The sequence below is a fragment of the Dicentrarchus labrax genome, unplaced genomic scaffold (assembly GCF_905237075.1).
Source record: "Dicentrarchus labrax unplaced genomic scaffold, dlabrax2021, whole genome shotgun sequence".
In the NCBI taxonomy this organism is placed as follows: Eukaryota; Metazoa; Chordata; class Actinopteri; family Moronidae; genus Dicentrarchus; species Dicentrarchus labrax.
This window is the reverse complement of record NW_026136718.1, coordinates 30146921-30173692: the sequence shown is the minus strand read 5'-3', so window position 1 is coordinate 30173692 and position 26772 is coordinate 30146921. Positions and strand designations below refer to the sequence as shown.

At 40.2% G+C, this 26772-nt stretch overlaps 3 protein-coding genes across 21 annotated transcripts in view; all 3 read right to left on the bottom strand.

Moving 5' to 3' along the window:
• LOC127350659 (epidermal growth factor receptor substrate 15-like 1) overlaps positions 1-743 on the bottom strand; it is a 30715-nt gene extending 29972 nt beyond the window's left edge. The window contains exon 1 of the mRNA XM_051377478.1: positions 717-743. Coding sequence (XP_051233438.1) covers positions 717-743 — 27 coding nt within the window. The remainder of the gene's footprint in view (positions 1-716) is intronic.
• The window catches only part of LOC127350793 (epidermal growth factor receptor substrate 15-like 1), a 66531-nt gene extending 65746 nt beyond the window's left edge, over positions 1-785 (bottom strand). For 12 of the 13 annotated variants that reach the window (XM_051377786.1, XM_051377777.1, XM_051377781.1 and 9 more), the window contains exon 1: positions 717-785. In XM_051377786.1, coding sequence (XP_051233746.1) covers positions 717-743 — 27 coding nt within the window. In that variant the 5' untranslated portion in view covers positions 744-785. The remainder of the gene's footprint in view (positions 1-716) is intronic. The other variant, XM_051377783.1, reaches the window with a different exon arrangement.
• An 8005-nt stretch (positions 786-8790) lies between these two features.
• On the bottom strand, positions 8791-25778 carry rad23ab (RAD23 homolog A, nucleotide excision repair protein b). Of its 7 annotated transcripts, none has more exons than XM_051377825.1 (10): positions 25536-25778; positions 20103-20184; positions 19511-19590; positions 18520-18947; positions 17960-18006; positions 13657-13784; positions 13450-13564; positions 12719-13002; positions 12095-12241; positions 8791-11408 (listed from the first exon to the last, which is right to left on the bottom strand). In XM_051377825.1, the coding sequence occupies exons 1-10, from the start codon at positions 25602-25604 to the stop codon at positions 11295-11297; spliced, it is 1494 nt and encodes a 497-aa protein (XP_051233785.1). In that variant the 5' UTR covers positions 25605-25778; the 3' UTR covers positions 8791-11294. The 7 variants fall into 7 exon arrangements, with proteins under 7 accessions (XP_051233785.1, XP_051233786.1, XP_051233787.1 ...); XM_051377826.1 differs by having other exon boundaries at positions 12719-12999; XM_051377827.1 differs by having other exon boundaries at positions 12719-12969.
• Positions 25779-26772: the final 994 nt, after the last annotated feature.

The window sequence follows — 26772 nt, the reverse complement described above, 5'->3', positions numbered from 1 at the left end:
GAGCTAATTTCGATTTTGATTAAAGCCCTCGAGCCCTGCAGTTCACAATCAATAACAAAGATATAAATCACAAACAAGCTGCATTGTTACATATGTTACTGTCATATTATAGGACTGTTGCGTAAACGCAGCACCGGTACCGGGTGCTCATCAGCCCCAACATTACCTCGACTACCGGTGAACGTTAGTTAAGACGAATGTGCAAACTCACATCAGCATGATTATTATTAATGAAATCTCAGCCCAGGGTTGCTGAGGTTAGCCTACTGTATAGCCTGCATCCTTTTATCCCCAGCCTCACACTAACTACAGGACACCAAGGCTAGGCTAGCTAAGGTTTGCTAGCTTAAGGGCTGAACGTTATCACACTTTCTGATGCTTTCAAACACATAGGGGCGCAGGCCAGCTTTACCCCAACTTTGTATACAGTGTCCGTGGCGCTTATTATCTTTAAATTTGTAGTTAGTGAGTTAACAGCCTGTTATACCGTAGGTAAATAGCTACACGGCTAGCTAATGCCAGCTGAGGCTAACAAGCCCGCTACCTAACGGTCCTGCAATAGGCCTTATTCGACTAACAGACTGCCTTATTTTCAGTTACATTTCAAAGCCAAGTGAAATTAAAATACACTGTCATTAATGAGACATACTGTGTCATTCTAAGAATGATCTTAGCCTTAATTTCAAGCGTACAGTTGTAAATTGCTGCATCTTTACCTGGGTAAGAGATGTGAGAGCTGCCATCTTCCCTGTTGCTGCGGGAACGCACCCACCCTCCCTCTCCACGGCAACACTCCCCTTAGCGGACAAACCTGTGCCTCACAGTCCGAGAGCAGATTGCAGACTGAACTCCTATTAATAAATCTGCTTATTTTATATTAACTACACTATCTACCAAATAATGAACTTCATCAAAGACAGTTTTGCACTTTTGATTTGTCGTTTTGGGAACAGATTTAATTCGGCCTAAATATCTACAAGCAAATAATTACAGTTTAAATAGTTTTACCTTTTATTGCGGCTGTGCTGTAACAATTTTGCAGTTTATGTCACAACATCTATTATTATATTATTATATTATATTATTATATATTATTAGAATTAGAATTCCAAATCCTGGTGTCTGGTGCTGTGTAGAATCCTAGTTACAAAAAAAAAGTTCACAATAAAGGAAACCTTTTATTTACTCTTTGTTTATGGAATGAACTTTATTCATGACTAGGGCAGCAACTAACGCTGATTTTTATTAGGCTTATTCATTAATCTGTCAATAAATCTATTAGTTGGTCGGTCGATAAAATTAGAGCTTGACTAATATTGGTTGAGCCGATACCTTACTAATTTTAGAGGCGGAAAATTCTGAATACCGATATAGCGACTTTTTTGAGCAGGAATTTTACACCGATTTTGCAACAATCTGACAATACAAATGTACTCAGAAGGCCGCTTTCTTAAGCAGATAAGAAAGTAAAATATTCTTTAACACGTTAACTTAACATATAGGCTTCACTGTCTACCAATTCCAGAAATGTACACTGAGAAGATAAAGAATAAATTAAATTAAAATAAATAGCTTAATATTAGTACTGTACTGTAAAAAGGGTTAACTAATCACTGAAACCCTTTTTTTGCATTATATAACAGAAAAACTGTTTCATATTGGCACATATAGGATGACATAGGCTATGAGCCATTAATGATACTAATATTTCTGCGATAGGCCAGTGTTGGCCAATATATCAGTCAGGCTCCTATATAAAATGTCAGACAATGGTGAAAAATGTTGATCAGTGTTTCCCAAGATGACGTCCTCAAATGTCTTGTCCACAACCCAAAGATATTCAGTTTACTGTCATAGACGACTAAAGGAAGCAGAAAATACTCACATTTGAGAAGCTAAAATCTGAGAATTTGAACTTTTATTTCTTTAAAACAAATATTCAAAATAATTAATTGATTATCAAACAAAATTAATTTAATAGGTAACAACTAATGGATTAATTAAACATTTGCTCCCGTGACTCAGCTGCTATGAAGTTTTTTGTCATATTTGCTGAAACTTTAATAATATCCTGGCAGTAGTACATGAGAAAGATCATCTGTGAAAAAAACAAGTTCCTCTGGCTCCTCCTAGCTCCTAATGTCAGAGATTTAGAGTTCATCACAGCACAGAGACAGCACTGGTTAAAGTTAATAATTACCTTTTAATTGCTTCTGACAATGGACTTGTCTCTGTTCTTGTATTATTAGATCTTAGTGCCGCATTTGACACCATTGACTATCATATTCTATTACAGAGACTTGAGCATCTAATTGGCATTAAAGGAACCGCACTAAGCTGATTTAAATCCTATTCATCAGATCGTTCTCAGTTTGTACACGTTAACGATGAATCCTCCATAAACACTAAAGTTAGTCATGGAGTTCCACAAGGTTCTGCGCTTGGACCAATTCCATTCACTTTATATATGCTTCCCTTAGGCACCATTATTAGGAATCATTCCATTGACTTTCATTGCTATGCAGATTCAATTCAATTCAATTCAATTCAATTCAATTTTATTTGTATAGCGCCAATTCATAACAGAAGTTATCTCAGGACACTTTTCAAATAGAGCAGGTCTAGACCGAACTCTTTAAAACATTAATTACAGAGACCCAACAGTACCACCATGAGCAAGACCTTGGAGGGGGAAAATTAAAAGAAAGGGGGGGGGGGGAGAAAAAAAAAAAAAAAAAAAAAAAAAAAAAAAAAAAAATAGCTTGATTGATAGATATAACTGCGTATCATCTGCATAACAGTGAAAGTTAATGGAGTGATTCCTAATAATGTTGCCTAAAGGGAGCATATATAAAGTAAATAGTATTGGTCCAAGTACAGAACCTTGTGGAACTCCATGACTAACTGTAGTATTTATTGAAGATTCATCGTTAACATGTACAAACTGCGAGCGATCTGATAAATATGACTTAAACCAGCTTAGTGCGGTTCCTTTAATCCCAATTTGATGCTCAAGTCTCTCCAAAAGAATATTATGGTCAATGGTGTCAAATGCAGCACTAAGATCTAATAATACAAGTACAGAGACAAGTCCATTGTCAGAAGCAGTCAGAAGGTCATTATTAACTTTAACCAGAGCTGTCTCTGTGCTGTGATGAACTCTAAATCCTGACTGAAAATCCTCAAATAAACTATTGTTATGTAGAAATTCACACAACTCGTTGGCGACTACTTTCTCCAGAATCTTAGAGAGGAAGGGGAGGTTAGAAATCGGTCTATAGTTGGCTAAAACCCCTGGGTCAAGAGTGGACTTTTTAAGAAGGGGTTTAATTACAGCTACTTTAAAGGACTGTGGTACATACCCTGATAATAAAGAAAGATTAATCATATCCAGTAAAGAAGTGCCAATTAAGGGAACAACTTCTTTAAGCAGCCTAGTTGGGATCGGGTCTAATAGACAGGTTGATGGCTTCGATGAAGAAATGATTGAAGTTAACTGATGAAGATCGATAGCAGAAAAACAGTCTAAATATATATCTAAGTTTACATTGACAGAAGTCCCTGAACTTGGAGAGCCACTGGTAACTGTTGATGGCAGTTGGTGATTAATTTTTTCTCTAATAGTAATAATTTTATTATAGAAGAAGCTCATGAAGTCATTGCTACTTAAGTTTATGGGGATATGTGGCTCAATAGAGCTGTGACTCTCTGTCAGCCTGGCTACAGTGCTGAAGAGGAACCTAGGGTTGTTCTTATTTTCTTCTATTAGTGCTGAGTAATAGGCTCCTCTGGCATTACGGAGGGCCTTTCTATAAATTTTAAGATTATCTTGCCAATTTGAGCGATATTCTGATAATTTGGAAGAGGCCATTTCCTTTCAGATTTCCTAGCTATTTGCTTTAACTGGCGGGTTTGGTGGTTGTACCAAGGTGCTAGTCTCCTATGTTTTAATAATTTCCTTTTTATAGGAGCGATAGAGTCTAATGTTGATCGTAGTGAGCCTGTAGCACTATCGACAAGATTATCAATTTCAGAGGGACTAAAGTCATTATAGGACTCTGTTAAATTCAGACATGGCATTGAATTAAACACTGAAGGAATCCCCTCCTTAAATTTAGCTACAGCACTGTCAGATAGACATCTGCTGTAGGAAGTTTTGCCTAATGGCTTATAATCTAATAGTATGAATTCAAAAGTTATTAAATAATGGTCAGATAGGAAAGGATTATGTGGGAAGACTATTAAATGTTCAATATCAATGCCATATGATAAAACAAGGTGTGTTTTAAGGCTAAGATCATTCTTAGAATGACACGGTATGTCTCATTAATGACAGGAGTGTGATTAAAACAATGAGTTGGTTTATTTACACTCTGACAGAAGCCAATTGAGTCTATTAATGATATAAATGCATTACTAAGGCTGTCATTGTCAACATCCACATGAATATTAAAATCACCTACAATAATTACTTGATACCCAGTTATGTCTATCAATCAAGCCTGATGAAATGAATCAATTATCTAAATTACAAACATGTCTTAAGGACATAAAATCCTGGATGACCTGCAATTTTCTGATGTTAAACTCAGAAAGAAAACGAAATTCTTGTACTTGGCCCCAAAAACCTTAGAGACTAACTGTCTTAAGATATAGTTACTCTAGATGGTATTACCTTGGCCTCTAGCACCAGTGTCAGGAATCTTGGAGTTATCTTCGACTGCCTTTTTTAACTTACGTAACATTGCAAAAATCAGACACATCCTGCCACAGACGGATGCAGAAAAACTAATCCATGCACTTCTAGGCTGGATTATTGCAACTCCTTATTATCAGGTTGCCCCAGTAAGTCCATTAAGACGCTCCAATTAATTCAGAACGCGGCAGCACGAGTACTGACAGGAACTAAGAAAAGAGATCATATGTCTCCTGAATTAGCTTTCCAGCACTGGCTCCCTGTAAAATTCGGAATAGAATTTAAAACCCTCCTCTTTACCTACAAAGCTCTTCGTGGTCAGGCCCCTTCATATCTTAAAGAGCTCATAGTACCCTATTACCCCACTAGAACACTACGTTCTCTGAATGCTGGGCTACTTGTGGTTCCTATAGTCTCTAAAAGTAGAACAGGAGCCAGAGCCTTCAGTTACCAAGCTGCTCTCCTGTGGAACCAGCTTCCAGTTGTGGTTCGGGAGGCAGACACCCTCTCCACATTTAAGAGTAGGCTTAAGACATTCCTCTTTGATAAAGCTTATAGTTAGGGCTGGATCAGGTGAGTCCTGAACCATCCCTTAGTTATGCTGCTACAGGCCTAGACTATCGGGGGATTTCCCATGATGCACTGAGCTCGTCTCATCCTCCCCCTATCTTTCTGCACACATTCATGTCCCATTAATACATGTTACTAACTTTACTTCTTCCCCGGAGTTCTTGTGCTTTCTCATCTCGCAGGTTCTCATGGATCCTGGTGGAGCCTCCTGTCATGGTCCTGCTTGACTCCCATTGCTGATATTCTTGTTATTATTAGGGACCGAGCACTAACAAGTGCAAGGACCCTGTTGTTCCTCTAGGAATTATTATTATACCTCTGGGACTTCGACCGCATATTTGGCCCCCGCAACATGCTCAAAATGGCATGAAAATTTGCACAGAATTCAAACGTAGCTAAAATACCGATATGACATTGTCCCCGTGCACGGGCGCTACCAAACGTCTAAGCCACGACCCCCAGAATCAGCCCCCAAGACACGTAAGGCCCACATGTACGAAAATTGCTACGCATGTGTATCATGATAAAAGACCCATGGACCCATCCCCCAAAACCCACAGGAAGTCTGCAATTTCAATTTTTAATTTTCATCATTTTGTGGTCATTTTGACTTTTTGGGCTTGTATTTGAACGAACTCCTCCTAGGGAATTTATCGGATCTGCTTCAAAATTGGTCAGTACAGTCAAAACATGGTGCTGAATGAACGCTGTTCAAGGGCGTGTCCGTGGCGTGCCGTCAAATTTGGCCATTTTAAACGAATGTCACACTGTGATGACATTTTTGGCATTTCAGGGCTTCTATTTTAACTAACTCCTCCTACAGGTTTTATTGGATCTACTTCAAAATTGGTCAGTGCAGTCAGTTTTTGTCGTCCAACATTGTGCCCGTGGCGTGGTGTCCCGTGGCATCCAGTTTCAAACCTTTGCCATGAAAGAGGGATTCGTCATAACTTCTGCGTTCATGATCCGACTGCAACGAAACTTCACATGTTCAATAAGAGTCCCGCCCTGAACATGTCTATGTGATAATATTCGGTAATAGTTAGAGCGCCACCTAGTGGCAACAGGAAGTATCACGTTTTATACTTTCATGTTCTACTCCTAGCAGGATGATCAGACCCAGCTGAAATGTACTTATAAAATGCAAAACACATTGTTGATTATATGTGATGACTGCAGTGAGGGGGTACGGAGCCCCTAAAGGGACATGGGGAAAAAAAAAAAAAAATGAAACGTTTCTAGTGCGCACTAGATACTATCTTGTGCGCACTAGATCCCTATCTAGTGAGCACTAGATACCTATCTAGTGCGCACTAGATACTATCTAGTACTATCTTGTGCGCACTAGATACTATCTAGTGAGCACTTTCATGTCGTGGTCCGCACGTGTTACGATGGCACATGACGCGGCCGCAGCACGCCCCGAGTTGCGTGGAGTGCGAGGTCCCGTCCATCGTTGCTTGCAGCTTTAATTATTATTAATATTATTATTACTACAGTTACGATTATTACTATAGTCACTGCTCATTGTCCCCCATCGTTGTTGTCGTCGTCATTATCTTCTTCTTTATGTTTATCCTCATCATCAGTCACTACTATTAGTGTAGTTGTTGCTATGGTTTTTGCTGTGCACCCTCTCTCTCTCTGTCCTTCTGTTGTTACCTCTCTCTCTCTCTCTCACTCTCTCTCACCCCAACTGGTCGTGGCAGTCGGCCACCCACCTCTGTCTGACGTTTCTGCCTCTTAAAAGGAAGTTTTTCCTTGCCGTTGTCACCAAGGTCTTGCTCATGGTGGTACTGTTGGGTCTCTGTAAATAATGTTATAAAGAGTTCGGTCTAGACCTGCTCTATTTGAAAAGTGTCCTGAGATAACTTCTGTTATGAATTGTATGGGCTGATTTTTGTGTCAGTAGAAACTGTATTTGAATCATTTAGAACTGAATCTGAATTGCTCAACTTGAATAATTGCATTAAAAAACTGAATTTGAATTGCATAATTTGAATTTGTATTGTTTAACTTGAATAACTGTATTGAAAAACTGAATCTGAATAGTATAATTTGAAACTGAATTCCAATAAACTTGAAACTGAATATAATATTATGAATCTGAATTCACTTGCAACTGAAACTGTATTTGAGCCTCACTAAAAATTCAACTTTTTATGTACTTTCACTTTCAGTTCTCTCAATTCAAATTCAGTTCTCTAAATTCGATTTCAATCCACAAGATTCACTTTTAAGGTCACAGGGAGGTCAAGGTCCTTGAGGAAGAAGCAATCAAGTGCAGAGTAAGCCTGCATTCTTTCCAACAGCCAGCAGAGGGCGACTTCACTGGATAAAGAAGCCCAGTTCCATCAGAAATAATGGCAAAATAAGTTTCACACCTGACTGTTATCTCATTAAACATTTTTCTTATGAGTTTTTGATCTTAGTCAGATCTCGTCAGTTTCAAGTCCTTTCCAACACAGCATGATGTTCATTTAAAGGTGTAACTTCCGATCCTATTTAGAGGAAAATAGACGATAAAGCAGGGTATGCTTAAGGGCGGGGCTACCTTGTGATTGACAAGTCTGTGTCGACCTGTCAATCAACCTAGAGTGACTCTATCTACTGCACTGTAAATTTGAGCCCCAACATAGAAAAAACTTATTAGGAGTCGGCTGTTAATTTTTTCCGGTTAGTACATTTTGTTTTAAGCATGTTTTTCGCTAGCCAAAAATAGCGTCCTGATTAAAATCACAGTTTAACATGAATTAATCAATCCCTACAAGCTAATGTAACGTCTTCTTTTTTCTCCGGCCGACTCGGCACTGTTCAGTTATGGTGGGCGGATCGATCCAAAATATCGATATATCGATCCAACGTTGGTATTGATATTGATCGATACCAGTGTAATGGGATCGATACTTTAGTTTCTGTCCTGTCCGCGCTGCTGCGAAGGCGACCTGTCTGTCCGTCGCTGTGTAAGTGCCGCTGCCTTTGAGTGCCGCTCCTGTCACAGCGCGGAGCACAGCCAGGCACAGCCCCCACCCCCCGTCGGACAGAGAAGCAGCGGGAAAGGAGCGCCATAAGGCACTACACCCCCCCCCCGCCCCACCCGTCGGACGGAGCAGCGGGAAAGGAGCGCAATAACTATCGGTATCGGATCGAGCTCTGTGCATCTGCACTCGATTGCTCTTACTGAACGACCTTGACCCGTCTGTGACCTTAAAAGTGAATTTTGTGGATTGAAATTGAATTTAGAGAACTGAATTTGAATTGAGAAAACTGAAAGTGAAAGTACATAAAAAGTTGAATTTTTAGTGAGGCTCAAATACAGTTTCAGTTGCAAGTGAATCCAGATTCATAATATTATATTCAGTTTCAAGTTTATTGGAATTCAGTTTCAAACTAATAAATTCAAATTCAAATTATGCTATTCTTTAACTTTAATAAAAGTTACCTACTGCAGCTTTAAAAGTTACCTGAGAAGTGGACACAGTGAAAATATGTTAATTCCTTATAAAACATCACCTTGCCTCACCTACTTTGTAAAAGCCATTTATTTTACACAGTGCTGAAACATACGTTTTTCACAAGTATTCAGCAAAACCTCAACTGGTGTATTTAAGGTTATATTTTTTATAAACCTAAAAACAAAACAAAAACTGAGATGAGAGCAACACCACACTGGTGGTTTCATCATTCCTAACCCACTGCCATGCTATAAATAACTGTAACAATCTCATGCAACCAACAACCCCTCACAGCTAAAGAGCAGCATTTGTCATAGTAAAGTGCCTTTTCCCCAAAATTGTAGACCCCATTTACAATATAATACAAAACTTCCAGTCATTTCAAGTTCAAACACAATAAAGAGAAGTAAAATGAGAAACAGCAAAGCACATGCTGAAAGTTGAAAAAATATTTGTTTTGTTTTGGCTTTTAGCACTTATCTAAAATCCCTTTAGGTGACCAAAACAATAACTGATTAATCATCAATAATTAAAACTCTAAATTCGATGACACTCTGTGAGATATCTGAAACACTATATTGTACTACCACACCATTTGTAAAATGAAACATGTTCAAGTCTTTAACAACCCATAAGGCATGAAGGAGCAATGGCTCTTACAGCTTTAAGATGCATAGAATATGTGATATGAGACAAACTGAACAAAAACAGATTGTCTGAAAGTAGCTGGTGGACGATGTTTGAACATTCCAGCTAAGGAAACAACTTTTCTTTAAAATAAAAAGTCAAACTCACAAAGCATGCTATGTGGCACCTCACAATAAACCTTCAGTTACCATCATCTGCAAAATAAGAAAAGAAACAAACCCACCACTGCAAAAGACCATGATGGCAATACAAGCAAAGCGCTGCATCTGGGTGTCCCCTCTTCTCCCACTAAACACAATACCACAGCACACATAATCCACATAACAAGCAATGATAAAATACTATGATTGAATGTTCCAAATGGAGTGCAACCACCCAGACAGATTTGATCAAACTTTGGATGTCTACAAATTTTGGAAGCCCATTTCTGCAAAAAAAAGAAAGAAAAGAAAAATAAATTATAATAATCAACAAAAAAGAAAGAAGCAACAGTTGGAAATAATACAAATAAAAATACTCCGACACAGAAGTAAGTCAAAGTCAGTGAGTCAAAATAAAGAAAGTAAATACATTTTGATACTAAGTAATAAATGATTCAACAAGTCAACTTTTTTTTAATTTTTAAGTCAAAATTATGAGATACTAATGCAAAATTCTGAGAAAGTCAAAATGATTTTAAAACTAATAAAAAAAACTTCAAACAGTGACATTCACTTACTGTCTTGTAATCTGGACTCTAGCCAAAAATTGGATTTAAAGTTGCAGTAGGTAACTTTTCTAAAAATAACTTTTTTCATATTTGCTGAAACTTTCACTATATCCTGACAGCAGCACATGAGACCATAGTCTATGAAAAAGTCAGGTTCCTCCTAGTGCTCCTAATGGCATTTGCAAGAATCCATTCGGCCTGAATGAAAACAACCAATCAGAGCCAAGAAAGATAGAAAGACACTTTGGGTTGGAGCCTTGAATATAGTTTTTTGTGGAGTTTCATTCCGAGCATTGGTATTTGTTGACCTGAGAATGAGACTCAACAGTCAACTGTAACTAAAAAGTTATTTTTATTAAAGTTACCTACTGAAGCTTTAAATTTAAGTCATTTAAGTATTTTGAATCATTGTCATTCCTAGCATTTTATTTAATTTATCTTTTACTGGTAGGAACGGGCCATAAAGTTTCAGATACTCCTGTAGCAATTTCAATCGCCATGCAGTTTTCATGTTCCACTGATAAAACCACATCTGCATGGTTAACGAAACGTCAAAACAGCAGCTGAAGCACACATTTGTGCTGTTTGGACTCATTCAGTCAATGTTTTTTCAGAGGATAAAAGAAGCAGAAGAAATGGTCGGACCTGAACTTTAATATAAAGCAATGCTAGCTCTCAAACAGTGCAGTCAACAGTTTGCATCACATTTTCCAATAAATCCAACATGGAGGGTTTGCATACACACATGTTGAAAATGAGTGTGAATGAATGTGTATATTCACTCACTCTGAGATGAATATACTGTGCATGTACAGTAGTCTACCATGTTCTACCGGCAGCCTGAGAGCTGACTGCAGCTGAAACCCTCTAAATAAAAGCCTTCAGCCCGTGAAGGTGATGCAGACTGCTGACGTATTTTCTGGCGTGACTTTCTCTGGGCACATCACTCGGCACAAGCGGCAGCAGTAACGATGTAGCAGCAGTGAGGCACAGCTCAGAGTAAGCTCCTATGATGATCATCACAGCAGAATGGAAAAGTAGGCAGCTAACTTTGAACTTTATCATCATCATCACCATCATCAGACCACAGTCACATGGCATGAAATAAAATGTCCTCTTCCTCTCCTGTCCTTGTTCCTCCCTGTGGGACCTCGTGCAGCACTGTCATCCACTCTGCAGCCCTCAGTTGGACGGTGATGTGTCACGTGATGTGTGGTTACTCATCGTCCCATGTTTGCTGTAGGAGGAAGTTAGCGGCCAGATTCTCATTCTTCTCGCAGGCGAAGTAAGCCTGGATGACTAGGCCTTCTGGGAAGCCCAGCGCTTTTAACTGGAACAAAACACAAAAGTCCATGTTAGACACACATACATCAATGCAGCTGTGACTGAGACGGTTACTGGTAAAGCCACACGCACTTATGAATACATGCAAACATGGCAAAACAGGATATAAGAATATACCAAATTCTCAACAGATTAACTCAGTGGTCAATTCAGTTTTTTTAAAACAGTGGTGTTGCTGCATCACACCCTTTAGCAAGCGAGCAAACTCTAGCAAATTGAGTGCAAAAAATAGTCATGATTTTTTATTTAGATTTGATTTTGGAGGGGCCAAGAGCAACAGTTTTCTAGAGTTATTTTGCACTAAATGCCTCCTCATTCTATTGCAACTAGAGGCAGTAGGACTTCAAATCAGGACATCCAGAAAGAACGGCAAGTCGCAGTCCACACCTTATGTTATCAATACAATAAGGCTTTCTAACAACACAATAGGTGCTGAGCATGACTTTATTCTCATTCTTTAATCTGCCCGAGAGACACCATCCGCAATTAGTTAACTACTGGAAAATCTCACCTTGCTCTCCCCCTCCCGTACAGTCCAAGATCTTGTTGAAAAGTGAAATAAATGTCATAGGTTTGTGTTCTTTAGCTGACTATTAATAAAGCCAGTTTGTACCTATTCGCACAGACAACAAGACACTTCAATGGGACTTCATATACACACTGGTAACTGACCCTCTCAATAGCCTCCTTCTCCTGTTGGGTGACCTGGATGTAGTTGGTGTGCGGGGACCCCTGGGCCTCGGCCCCTTCCCCTCCCGTGTCTCCACCTCGTGGCTCATTCAGCATCTGCACAAAACGCTCCTGGTGTTGCGTGATTTGCTGCAAGTAATAAATACAAACAATATCAGTAATAGCATACAGCTAATACATGGGTTCCCATCCCCAAAGTGACACAGAGCGCTATAGAGCAGACATGGTAAACTGACCTCCATGATGGTAGAGGATGTATTTGGTCAGACTTTTGTAGCAGAACCTTATTCACAATCTCTAAATATGATTTAAACTGGCTGTGTATATATTATGTAGAATATATATAGATTTGTGTGGCACAGTGGTTATTTTTTCTCACTCAACTAAGTTAAGTCAATTGTAAGAAAGCAGCAAAACTGATCAAATAGGCCCTTTCAAACTTGAGACAATCTTTGAGAAAATGTCCACGCATTAAAACATTTTTTTTCCTGGGCTCGCAGACTTCTTTTCCTTACTCCTCAGTTAACAGTTTTCTAAGATATCTTCCTACCTCACTAACTTTAACCCCTGGCAAGAAGCCACAGAAGTGTGGTGCTGGTGCAGTACCTGCAACAGCTGCGGGTTGTCTCTGCCCAGCTGCTGCAGCAGGGCTGGTAGAAGGGCTGGGTTCTGCTGGATGATCTGCCTCATCTGCTGGAACTGAGGCTGGTTCCTCAGGAACTCCAGAGGGTTCCCTGTTGAGACAGAACCTCCACCTGCAGGGGCAGGTTGGCTGCCAGACACTGGCCCTGCTGGGGCAGGTTGGCTGCCAGACACTGGCCCTGCTGGGGCAGGTTGGCTGCCAGACACTGGCCCTGCTGGGGCAGGTTGGCTGCCAGACACTGGCCCTGCTGGGGAGGGGACAGGCTGGTTACTGTTACTGTTTAGTGTGATAAGTACATCTTCAGAGAGTCGGTTTATAGACAAAATAACCAGATGGGTAACCAGATAAAGCACATTTGAAACATTTTTCAACCAATGTTACTGTCATACTAAATGAATAGGAGTATAATGTAGTTCCAGGCACTAAGGGGTCTCTAAACTAAACTCAGGAACTAAAAGTCCAATTTGGCCATTTGTGTTTCTTTCCAACGCATCTGACGAACCTACTCAGTCGTGTTGTTCTTTGCTGTAGAGTTGTCACATGATGACAACTAAGCAAACGCGATCCTCCTATGTGCAAGTACTTCCCCCTAGAGCGGGGGATTTTTTGGGTCCACTTTGGCTAAGTAATTAATTATTAATAATAATAATTTAGACCACAGTTCCTGTGGTTGAAAATAAAGATGTGATCTTACTTGAGGCTGCTGGGGGCTGCCGTGGTTGTTGTGTAGCAGGAGTGAGGAGGTTGGATGGAGCACTATGTCTAACTGGCTCCTGAGATGGAAGATCATTGGCCTCCGCTGGAATACCCTGCAGTACATAAACATTTAGTACACACTGTAGAATACAGTGGCAGACAGGCAGGGCTGGGAATAAAGCACACAGGCTGGTTCTATTCTCACCAAGAGTATATACTCCACTGCTCGGTCTGGGTTATTGTAACTGGCTCTGAGTGCAGCCACTACCTTCTCCCGCTCATAACCCATAGACATAATCTCTGACACCAGATTCTCATAGGCTGGTCCCGTTACTGTGGAGACAACAAGACAGGTAGGAAAGAGAGGGGGGAGTCAATGGAAGCTGGATGACTTAAACACTACATGTCTTAAACATACTAAAGTATTTTCAGAGTAAGTTCAGCTTGTTAGATCTGCCATCAATTAGTATGAAAGTGGTATAAGAAATCAGCTGGGTTATTCTGATACTAAAGAAAACACCTGAAGCAATATGCAGAATGTTTTAAAAGGAGTAGTGTGTTGGATTTAGAGGCATCTGGCAGGGAAGTTGCAGAATGCAACCAACTGAATACTGCTCAGTCTGCCAAGCATATAGGAGAAACTACGGTGGCTGCAAAACCCACAAAAGGCCCTATCTACAGCCAGTGATAAGATAAGATGTTCCTTTATAGATCCCCTGTTGGAGAAATTCAAGTCAGACACAGCAGAATAGGGGAATGTAGTGCAAAAAGAATAGAAGTGTAAAAGTACAATAAAGAATCACAAAATAAAAATATTATAAGATATAATAGAAAATATGAGACTATAATGAAAAATATATACACTATATGCAATATGCAGTAAAGTGGTATGCAAAATATTTTGAGCTCCATATGACTAAAAACTAAACTGTACATGTGCATTTAAAGATATAGATATGTGCAAATAGTTAGTGCGTCGTAGGTTGAAGTTAAACCAGTCTTAATCAGTGGGGGTTGGAGGTACTGGGTGCTGTGGCATTGTGGAGTCTAAAGGCTGATGGTACAAACGAGCCTTTGGTTTGTCCATTCTGGGATACTGTAGAAACACAGAGGTTCAATGTGGATGACTCCATAGAAGAGGACCCACTCCCTCTGTAGATAAAATGGCTCATTCTAACAAAAACAGGTAACAGGTAACAAAAAGACACCAATTGTTATTTTCAGGTGATTATACACTAATGAAAACATAGCTATGGTAAATGGACCTGTACTTGTATAGCACCTTTCTAGTCTTCCAACCACTCAAAGCACTTTTACACTTCGTGCCACATTCACTCAGTGATGAAGTTCAATCGAACAGAAACTAACATTCATACACATTCACACACCGATGCACGGCATCGGGAGCAATTTGGGGTTCAGTATCTTGCTCAAGGATGCTTTGGCATGTGGCACCAGGAGCCAGGGATCGAACCCACAACTTTCTGATTAAGGAACGACCCGCTCTGCCTCTGAGCCACAGCCGCCCCCAGCTATGAATATTATATTCTATCTCTGTCAATAGATCCTCCTCAATGTTACACACTGGACCTTTAATTAACCTGCACTGTTGCAGCAGCTATGTATCTCTCCTAACTTATGTCGTAAAGTCTACACTAGAGGCTCAGTAACTACAAGTTCAGTTGCACCACAATTACTTTGTGGCATAAACTAGTTCTACTATCATGGTAACCAATATAATTCAATTACATTTTATTTGTACAGCACCAATTCATAACAGAAGTTATCTCAGGACACTTTTCAAATAGAGCAGGTCTAGACCGAACTCTTTATAACATTATTTACAGAGACCCAACAGTACCACCATGAGCAAGACCTTGGCGACCAGGGCAAGGAAAAACTACGAGGCAGAAACCTCGGACAGATCCTTCGGCTCTAAGTGGGTGGTCGTCTGCCACGACCAGTTGGGGTGAGAGAGAGAGAGAGAGAGAGAGAGAGAGAGAGAGAGAGAGAGACAAATGCACAACAACAACAGTAGCAACAACTACACTAATAGTAGTGACTGATGATGAACATGAAGAAGATGATGACGAATACAACAGCGACTGGGGACAATAAGCAGTGACAATAGTAATAATAGTAACTGTAATAATAATACTAGCAATAATAATAATAATAACAATAATATCAGTAATATTAGCAATGGCAGTCAAGCAGGACCATGGCAGGAGGCTCCACCAGGATCCATGAGAACCTGCGAGACGAGAAAAGCACAAGAACTCCGGGGAAGAAGTGAAGTTAGTAACATGTATTAATGGAACATGAATGAGTGCAGAAAGAGAGAGGAAGAGAGGAGCTCAGTGCACCATGGGAAATCCCCCGATAGGCCTATAGCGGCATAACTAAGGGATGGTTCAGTACTCACCTGATCCAGCCCTAACTATAAGCTTTATCAAAGAGGAACGTCTTAAGCCTACTCTTAAATGTGGAGAGGGTGTCTGCCTCCCGAACCACAACTGGAAGCTGGTTCCACAGGAGAGGAGCTTGGTAACTGAAGGCTCTGGCTCCTGTTCTACTTTTAGAGACTATAGGAACCACAAGTAGCCCAGCATTCAGAGAACGTAGTGTTCTAGAAGGGTAATAGGGTACTATGAGCTCTTTAAGATATGAAGGGGCCTGACCATGAAGAGCTTTATAGGTGAGGAGGAGGATTTTAAATTCTATTCTACATTTTACAGGGAGCCAGTGCAGAGAAGCTAGTACAGGAGAGATGTGATCTCTTTTTCTAGTTCCTGTCAGTACTCGTGCTGCAGCGTTCTGAATTAATTGGAGCGACTTATTGGGGCAACCTGATAATAAAGAGTTGCAGTAATCCAGTCCTAGAGGTCTGCTTTATGTGGGAATTAAATGACATGTCCTGATCAAAGATAACTCCGTGATTCCTGACAGTGGTGCTAGAGGCCAAGGTAATGCCATTTAGAGTAGCTATATCTAATTTTTGTAATATTACGTAAATGAAAGAAGGCAGTCCTAGAGGTCTGCTTTATGTGGGAATTAAATGACATGTCCTGATCAAAGATAACTCCGTGATTCCTGACAGTGGTGCTAGAGGCCAAGGTAATGCCATTTAGAGTAGCTATATCTTTAGACAGTGAGTCTCTAAGGTTTTTGGGGCCAAGTACAATAATTTCGTTTTTTTCTGAGTTTAACATCAGAAAATTGCAGCTCATCCAGGATTTTATGTGCTTAAGACATGTTTGTAATTTAGATAATTGATTAATTTCATCAGGCTTGATCCACAGATAACTGCGTATCATCTGCATAGCAATGAAAGTTAATGGAGTGATTCCTAATAATATTGCCTAAAGGAAGCATATATAAAGTAAATAGTATTGGTCCAAGTACAGAACCTTGTGGAACTCCATGACTAACTGTAGTATTTATGGAGGTTTCATTGTTAACGTGTACAAACTGAGAACGACCTGATAAGTATGACCTAAACCAGCTAAGTGCGGTTCCTTTAATGCCAATTTGATGCTCAAGTCTCTGTAAAAGAATATCATGGTCAATGGTGTCAAATGCAGCACTAAGATCTAATAATACAAGTACAGAGACAAGTCCATTGTCGGAAGCAATCAAAAGGTCATTATTAACTTTAACCAGAGCTGTCTCTGTGCTGTTATGAACTCTAAATCCTGACTGAAAATCCTCAAATATTGCTATTGTTTGATTTATTTATAAGATTACCAGTCACTTTGTAGAACATTTTTCTTGACAATACAAGACAGAGCACCCAACCCCTAATTGCTTGTGGAGCACCGCTGCGTGGCAGCCCACCACTCCACCATCTCTCCACATTTGATTTATGTCCATAAGCCCTGCATGTGCATGATTGTATTTCAGGCCTTAGTGCAACTCTTTGTGTGTGTGTGTGTGTGTGTGTGTGTGTGTGTGTGTGTGTGTGTGTGTGTGAGTAAAACAAAGAGTGAAAAGAGAATTTCCCCATTGTGGATTAACAAAGTATAGCTTCTTCTTCTTCTTTTGATCCCTATAGGACCCAAATTTAACTGAGTAAAATACCACCAACAGACAGTCTAAGTGTGCTCCACTAAACCCTTTGGACAATTACTCAATTTGAGACTAAAAAGACACAAACAAGACAGTTGTTTGGGAGAGATCAGGGAGGCAGTGGGATGCACTGAGGAAGAGAAGGCTGAGACAGCGACTGGTTGAACGATGCATCATACAAACTAGTTCATTTGAAGCATACTGAGGCTTTTATCTAAACTTCTGTCACTGGACAGAGTAAGTTGTGCTGATTCCAGAAGTCAGTGTACAATGTCTGTGTGTTCTGGTATGGCTGTTATCATACTGAAAACAAGGGGTGCAATTTTTGATGCAAACTCACCAGGCACTAAGGATTAAAGCAAAAAGGAAAATGCAAAGTATAACTAGTGCATTGGTGTTTTATATTTATGACAGAGGGGAGAAAAAACACAAGGTATTACCCAGTATTGATGCTGCTTCTTCAAGGAGACCCAGTTCATCAACGAGGCTTTGAGAGAAATGAGCAAAGAAAAACTCAAATCAACATTGCAAATCCCTAACAATTACAGTGAGCATTATATATATACACACACACATATTGCAATAATAACATTGCCATCCCTACTGCACTGCCACTAGCAACTAATATTTCTTGCTAACAGGACCTTGGCAAAAGTCTTATTGTTAAAGTCTCATCTGGGTTTTATGATCCGGCTACAGCAGCATTCTTAAATTACAAGAAAAAGATTTTCACCACTAAATACTGCTCTGTTAAAGACAAACAATAATCCTCATTCTCTGTAGGTGACAAAAAACATGAGTGGAAAAGGAGAAAAGTCGAGGAAAAGAGTAGAAGCAGCAGTAAAGTATTTTCATGCAGTAAGAAATTATCCATCTAAACCATGCTCCCCATTATCACAATAAAAGCTGACCTAGCTAACCCAGGTTTATGAAAGTTTCTTGGAAAACCAGAGAATGACTTAAACTCTCAGTGTATGTATAAAGATAGGTTTCCTCCAACCTGGAGGCAGAGGGGTGGACTGTTGCAGGGGCAGACGGTTCATTCTCAGGGTCTTCCCTTGGCTTCTCTTCTGGCTGGGAAGCAGGGGTGGGGTGGTCTGCAGGGACCGAGGTCAGAGCTGTCTTATCAACTTTCGCAACCAGGGCAGAGGCTAGAGTGGCATCTGAGGCCGAAGCAGTGTTTGAGTCTGGGGCTGCTACTGCTTCAGCAGAAGCAGGCGTGGTGTTTTCTGCCGCTGGGGGCGGGGATTCAGAAGGAGGCACTGACTGCGGGGCAGGTGTGGGTGCAGATGCTGTGTGTGTGGGTGTGGAGGGCACTAGTGTTGGGCCACAGGCTTGTGCTGGGTCTGAGGCTGAGGGTGGTGCTGGAGCTGCAGTTGGCTGGGGAGTTGGCTGAGGGGCTGCTTGTGGAGAAGGGGCAGGTTTAGGCTGAAAAGACATTTGAAAATGAATCATTAGTTGTGTGGATATGATGACCAAACAGGTAGCAGAACTACATCATTCATTTCACTCAACCTACACCAGGCTGGTAAGGGTGCTGTAGGTGAAATCTGCATTGTCTGCATTTGCGATCTACAAACAAAAATGTTTTTATTTACTAATTATCTTTCTTTTCTACTTTTCTACTTTTTTGTAGCTGTCCTTAACTGACCGTCATAGAAACTCTATACTTCCTGTAGGTGTTTCAAAGCCTTCCAGGGAGGGATTCTCTTTGAGCTACTGGAAGGCTTCCAATGTAAAACATCTATAAAAGGAAGTGCTGGGTACCATTGACAAAAGCAATCATATAGGACAGCTGAAGATGGACAGGAAAGGGGGAGAGAGAGAGGGAGCCATAGGTCAAATTCAAACCCATGGCTGCTGCAGCAAGGACTCAGCCTTGGTACATGGGACACCAGCTCTACCAGGTGAGCTACCAGTGTGCCCCTTCACAAAAAATAGTATTTCAGTTCAGAGTGTTGTCAAGAAAAAATATCTCGAGTGACACTAACCTTGGTAACCATGACCACCACAAAGTTCTTCTCGTCAATTTTGTACTCTTTCAGCGGGGTGTCATCATTTAAGATTTTGCCTGTGACATTCAAACAGAAACAGTAAATGACAACAGATATGACACACACTCCTGTTTAAGTTTAGGTGCCAAACCTTGGACTAATAATATCCTCCTACTCTAGAATTCTTCCTGTGGTTTCAGTCGATATGTTCCATGTGGTTTTAAGTGAGCAATTAAGCCTGAGGTGTTCTAAGATAAGAAAATATTCGAAGATGTGGGGGCCACAGAGTGAAGTGGAGTATTCTTGTCTATTCTTTTCTATAAGTGGAACACCTCGGAAAGCAATTTAGTTCTTAGCCGCTCCATTATAAACTGCGGTTGGTTTAGCCATTTTCACCCATGGTTAGTTTCACAGCCAAGTTACCTGGGGCATATATATCTTAAGCAATGATTTTGAAAGGTGAGTAAACAGTTGACTGAAACATTTCCAGTTGAGTTGTCCCTATGAACACCTGGCAATTAAACCCACCAGGAGGCCTTGGTATATTATGACATTTCACTGTAACTCTGTCACTCATCCTCTGGCTCACCTGCATAAATGAGTTTCTGTCCAGCAGCAGGAAACGCATCTTTTCCTCTGTCTTCCTCTATTTTCTCCTTCAGGGCTTCCACCTGACAACGACAGATGAAACACTGATATTACTGGGAGAGCTACTGAAACAACTCCAAATGTTACACTTCATCACTGATAATTGCAGAGGGTCAGCAGAAGGCTTGATGGTAGTTGCGGGAAATTTCATACCATCATGTCTCACTGTTCAAAGGTTGATGTTCTCCAGAGAATACGTGTTCTGACCAAAACCTATATTAAGCCAGGGTTACCGGGGTTTCTGTCTAGACTGTCTAATCAATAATATAAGAAGATGGCTACAGCTGTTGGCAACAAGCTGATGTTCTGTAAATGGAGGCTTAATGTCGCTCCACCACTTCATGACTGGTTAACAGCTCTGTTGACTTGTCATTTACATTAATATAAACTCTCTGGTGTGTGCTAGGCACAGCTTATTGCAATATTAAAGTACATTCTACAGATGCCCATTTTGTAAAGATGTATACTCCAGTGATAGGTGCAAACAGTTGTCACTAACCATACTCTAACTTAACTGATGTCTGGCATCAAATATTCAGCACACTATGGACCTTTTTTGCATGGACCTTAAACCTGAACCCCTCACAGCTCTATTTGGAGCCACTTGTGACTACGGCTGTGTATTGGCAAGAATTCAATTCAATTCAATTCAATTTTATTTGTATAGCGCCAATTCAAACAGAAGTTATCTCAGTACACTTTTCAAATAGAGCAGGTCTAGACCGAACTCTTTATAACATTATTTAAAGAGACCCAAGAGTACCACCATGAGCAAGCACTTGGCGACGGGGGCAAGGAAAAACTGCCTTTTAAGAGGCAGAAACCTAGGACAGATCCTTCGGCTCTAGGTGGGTGGTCATCTGCCTCCACCAGTTGGGGTGAGAGAGAGAGAGAGAGAGACAGAGAGAAAAAGAGACAGAGAGCGAGAGACAGACAGACAGGTGCACAGCAACAACAGTAGCAACAACTACACTAATAGTAGTGACTGATGATGATGAACATGACAACAGCAACAAGAATCTGGCAATATCCAATCCAATCCAATCCAACTTTATTTGTTAAGCACTTTAAAACAACCAAAGTTGACCAAAGTGCTGTACAGGAGAATAAATAAGACATCATAAATAAAAGACATAACAGCTCACATGAGGCGCAAAATAACATATAATACAACAATAAAATGAAAAGACATACATAAAAATAATAACCATGCAATAACAAGCAATCAAAAAGTAAAAATAACAAATACAAAAAATAAATCAAGTAAATAAAGTCGACATCTTACTAGGTGTCAAAGGCCACAGAGAAGAGATGGGTTTTAAGACTGGTTTTAAAAACAGACAGAGAAGAGGCCTGTTTAATGTGCAGAGGCAGATCATTCCATAATTTAGGAGCAGATACAGCAAAGGCACGGTCCCCTCTGAGCTTCCGCTTAGTTTTAGGCACACTCAGGAGCAGCTGATCATCTGACCTGAGGGGGCGGACGGGTATATAGGGGTGTAGAAGCTCAGATAGGTAGGGCGGGGCAAGACCATTCAGGGATTTAAAAGCAAATAAAATAATTTTAAAATGGATCCTAAATTGAATAGGCAGCCAGTGGAGTGAGGCTAAAATGGGGGAAATGTGCTCATGTTTACGTGTGCCAGTTAAAAGACGTGCAGCAGCATTCTGTACCATCTGAAGACGGGCGATGGAGGACCCACTAACCCCCACATATAGTGCATTACAGTAATCCAGCCGAGTGGTAACAAAGGCGTGGATTACCGTCTCAAAGTGCTGCCTTGATAGAATTGGCTTTATTTTGGCCAGCTGCCTCAAATGGAAAAAGCTTGATTTGATATGATACGTATCACGCTAAGTAGTATAGTAGTAGTAGTAGTAGTATAAAGAACACACTACCATATGCATAAAATTATTTTTATGTAACCAGAACAGTGGGATCTGTAATTGTATGTACGGTATCCCTGTAACATCCAACATCATAGCCCTAAGTTAACGTTAAAACACTGCAGTCTAATGGTTGTGGGTTTAAACACAAAAATTAATAGTGTTTTTGAGAATCCATACAATATCACAGAACAAAATATCATCATATGATAATTTCCAATATTTTCTTACATCCCTACTTAAGCCCTGTTTTCCACTGATAAAATGGCGTGTTCTGGCCTTTTTTAACTCTATTAGCTAGACGTCTCATTTTATTGAGGTGGAAGCACACTCTTCCCCCCCTCACACAATAGCTGGCGATCCTGTACCACATCAAACTGGAAAAGATTAGGTTTACTTACCGGTAAATACTTTTTTAGGGACCGAGCCAGCGACCGCTGGAGGTCCCTATTGTATTTGCTATGTTTCTTCTTCTTACCTATTATTATTTTTAGCCCCCTTTGACTGCATTTTTGCCCCCCTGAACATATACGAAAACTCAATTTTATTTGGTAAAGTCGTCAGGCCTGGTGAAAATGGGGATATTCTATGCGTTGCTTTCGGGTTGGCCACTAGGTGGCGCTACTATCATAAAAAATGACTTTAGGCTAATAACTTCTGCATAGTTTGTCGCACATTCAAAAACCTTGTATCCACGCATTCGGTGAATAGAGCTGAATCTCCCCATGTAAGCCGCACCCACTTCCGCCTAGATTTTTTTTTTCTAGAGCGCGAAATGTCCAGAAACTACTTTTCCGTGTTCCTCCCATGCGCTTTGTCCGATTCGCACAAACTTTTTCATGTAGCATGTGGGGACTGTCCTTATAAAAAAGTCATTCAAAGAATTTTGATATTAAAAAAAATAAGCACATTATAAAAAAAACACTTCCTGTGGATTTTTCGTCAAAAAAGGAAGCGGAGCATTTCTCCACATTGGTATGTCTGATTGACACCAAACTTGGGTCCATAGTTCCTCATGTCTTCTTTAGACATCGTGCACAATTTCAGGCCATCGCCACTAGGTGGCGCTCTTTAAAATAAAGATGTTTATATCTCAGCAACGCGTGCAAATGGCTCCCTGAGGCTCCCTAAAGAATGTGTCAACAAGCCGCCACTAGGTGGCGCTCTGGTGGCATGGTAAATCACTGTGCGGAGACCGTAATAGTTATGAATATGAAATTCACAGGGCACGTGTAGAGTGGTGCCTGTAGCTCACATACTAAAAATCGTGTTTGTCGTGTTTGTAGCGCCTCCTACAGGACAAAAAAAAAGCATCCCCGGCGCCACGTTTCACCGATATCTACGAAAATCGGTAGGCACGTGCAACATGGCGAGATGTACAAAAAAGCCTCTTGGACCCATACCCCAAACCCCACAGGAAGTCGGCCATTTTCATTTTCATTTTCACTTAGGCAAACATTTTGCGTTGTATTTGAACGAACTCCTCCTAGGGAATTTATCGGCTCTGCTTCAAAATTTGTGAGTACAGTCAAAAAATGGTACTGATTAAAAGTTGTGCTATTTGTGCATGTACGTTGAAGGGCGTGTCCGTGGCGTGCCGTCAAAGTCGGCCATTTTGAATTCTGTGGTCATACAAACTAGATGAAAAGTTGAGCTATTTGTGACTGTACGTCAAACCGCTAGCCAGTGACGACTTGTCGAATTCAGCCGATTCGCCATAAAACAGCACTCATAACTTCAGTGTGCAATGTCCAATCTCCAATAAACTTTATATATTCTGAAACAGTCCTAGCCTGAACACATCCTCACAACTTCAGTGTACATTATCTGATCTCAACGAAACTTCACGTGTTTGATAAGAGTCCCACCCTGAACACGTCTACATGAGAATATTCAGACATAGATAGAGATAGCGCCACCTACTGGCAACAGGAGGTAAGCACTGCATGGCGATTTTGAGCTGATTTACGTGAGATTTTCATGTCATGGTCCACACGTGTTGCGACGGCACTTGACGCAGCTGCAACACGTCCCGAGTTGCGTGGAGTGCGAGGTCCCGCTCAACGCTGCTTGCAGCTTTAATTTCAAATAGTGTCTGATGAATACTTATTTTATTTTATTTATTTATAATATTTCCCATTTTATTTAATGTTATTCCAGGGTCAGTGTGAGCAACGTGGGAATATGGGTGGGAGGGGATAGCTGTGGATTCATGAATGTGGGGTTGGGTTGGAGTTGATAGAAAAAAAAGGTGGGTTTGTGTTCTTGTTCTGGTTCATGTGTTCTGTCTGTCAAATCAGAGTCCATTCTGAAATTCTATATAATATCACTATTTACTGTCCACAATACTGGTGTGAAATCAATAAACATATTTGGGAAGAAGAATATAAGCTCTCTGGGGAATTATAATGACTAGGGCTCTCAATATGATATGTATCACAAAGGTTACCATTCAATATATTATGATACATTGCAATACTGTAAGCAAGGTGTATTGCGTTTATTTTGAAATCTAATTTTCCAAATAATGCCAAAGTATAAAAACCAACTTTCTTTTATTCTGAGAAAGTACCAGTACAACAAAATACAGTTTAGTATCTAACCAAACAGTAAGAACAAAATAAACAATAGACAAAAAGAGCAGTGGCACAAAGAAGGGATGTGATTGTGATATATATGTCATAAAAGATATAAAAAATACCGCCATTAAAAGATCTCATTTAACAAAAAATGTTATCCTAACTTACAGCAGCTTAATGCTAAGTACTGTGGTGTATGATGCTAATGATAACACACCAAAGGAAACATAATTAGTTCAATACACCTCATATAAGATACTGCGTGTTACTATGACAAGAAAACTCCAAAAGGCTATATTCTTTTCTCTAACAAAGATTTACTAATCAGTCTTTCCACTACTACATTAACAAAGGGGAGGTTTCAAATATTGCATCGTCATTCATGGTGAGACACTACAACAAATCAAACACTGTCAAGCTAAGAGAATGTACAAACAATATTCCGGTCGGTCTCAAAATAAACTGCCTCCCTTCCACTCTTGTCGATTAATATCCTGATGAAGAAGTAAAGTCAGCCAAAAATCTTCTACTGTGTTATTTAGCAAATAAAAACACATTTTGGTTTCAATATTCTATACCCAGGTCATGTTTGAAATGCGTGTGGAGCTTTTATCTTGAAGGTAAACATGCTCAGTTCCGGTCGCTACCTCTAGCTACATTACCTCACGTGAACTCAGTTACTGTAAGATCCTGCAGAATTGCTAACTTGTCTGACCATATATTTGTCACACTAACCTTACATTACTTTTTCAAATAAGCAGAATAAGTAGCCCGTTTCCTTCGTTGAGTTAAACAGCTATTATCGCGGCCATGTCTAAACATTAGCTAACATTCCCGTATGCTACAGTCTATTTGCCAGCCCTCCCGGCCTGACCGTGTTTACTTCAGCCCCGTTAACTTCTACTCACCGTCAATTCTGGGTCTATTTCTATTTTGAACGTTTGCTGTTGGAGGGTCTTCAGCGTTATCGTCAGCATTTTTCGACGCGGAGTCAGAGGCGGTTTGGCTAAAAAAAACCCGGTGTATTCACGGCAATGTCTTGACTGTAGTCGCTCTTTTTTTTAGCACAGTATCTATTTATCTGGCTCTAAATGTATGTGTGACTCAGCTGTCTCGGCGCCGCGGAGCAGGCTGGGCAGGGGCGCCATCTACTGCCGGAGGACAGGTACAGCACGCTGCCGTCTTCACGTGCTGTCGGAAATATCCCAACCATAAAACAGTTGCATATTCTCTTAATATGGTTCATTTGACTCCGTAATGGCCCAACGAATGCCTTCATAATACTAAACATATGGCCAGTCACTTAAAAAAAAAAAATCCCGCACCTTTAGTGGATATTTTTACTTCTTCAAGCATTTAAAAATGTACAAAAAAACATCTGTAGAAATATTCAGCCTATAATGAGGGGGGTCACATTTAAAGGTATCACAAGTGTGTGTCCGTTACAGGTCCCCTCTTGGACATGTATTAACAAGCATGCAACAAGGATAAAAAAGGAAATCTGCATCGGTTCCATGGTAGTTGTTACAGCATGATCAATACACATTTTTCCAAAAAACACAAAAGCCAGTCAGAAAAAAATCAATAGTTAATAATTAATTTTAATCTAAAATATATTTTGATATGACCCCGTGGACACAAGAGCCCGACAGATATGGACTTTTTGAGACTGATACCGATTTTAGAGGGAAACATTCCCAGATTACCAATAGGTTATGTAATGTTACGATATAGAGAATGTTTGAGCTGGAATGAGAATAAACCTTTTCTATGTGAATTGTGCACTGATATGACTCTGTGAAGAAACTCAGAAGGCTGCTTTCTTACACTTTTTAGTTCAAGCTGCAGTAGGTAGTTTTTATTAAAAAAAATTGTCATATTCACTTAATCTTACACTATTACTTTCACAAAAAAATACCAATAAGAGATATAGTTGATTGTTGAGTTTTGTTCTCAGGCTCACAAATATTGATGCTGGGACTTAAACTCTACAATCAACTTCAAAGCCATCAGCTCAAAGCATATTTCCATTTTTCTTGGCTCCGATTGGTTGTTTTTGTCCAGGCCCAGTGGATTCTTGCGAATGTCATTAGGAGCACTAGGAGGAACCAGAGGAACCTGATTGTTTCACAGATTATCTGTCTC

What these genes read in the sequence shown, in the direction of transcription:
- rad23ab (XM_051377825.1), bottom strand. Translation starts at nt 25,604, where the DNA reads ATGCTGACGATAACGCTGAAGACCCTCCAACAGCAAACGTTCAAAATA. An exon ending in ACAGAAACTCATTTATGCAG is followed by an intron (nt 19,591 to 20,102) that starts GTGAGCCAGAGG and finishes TGAATGTCACAG; the next exon opens with GCAAAATCTTAAATGATGAC. An exon ending in AGAAGCAGCATCAATACTGG is followed by an intron (nt 13,785 to 17,959) that starts GTAATACCTTGT and finishes TTGTCTCCACAG; the next exon opens with TAACGGGACCAGCCTATGAG.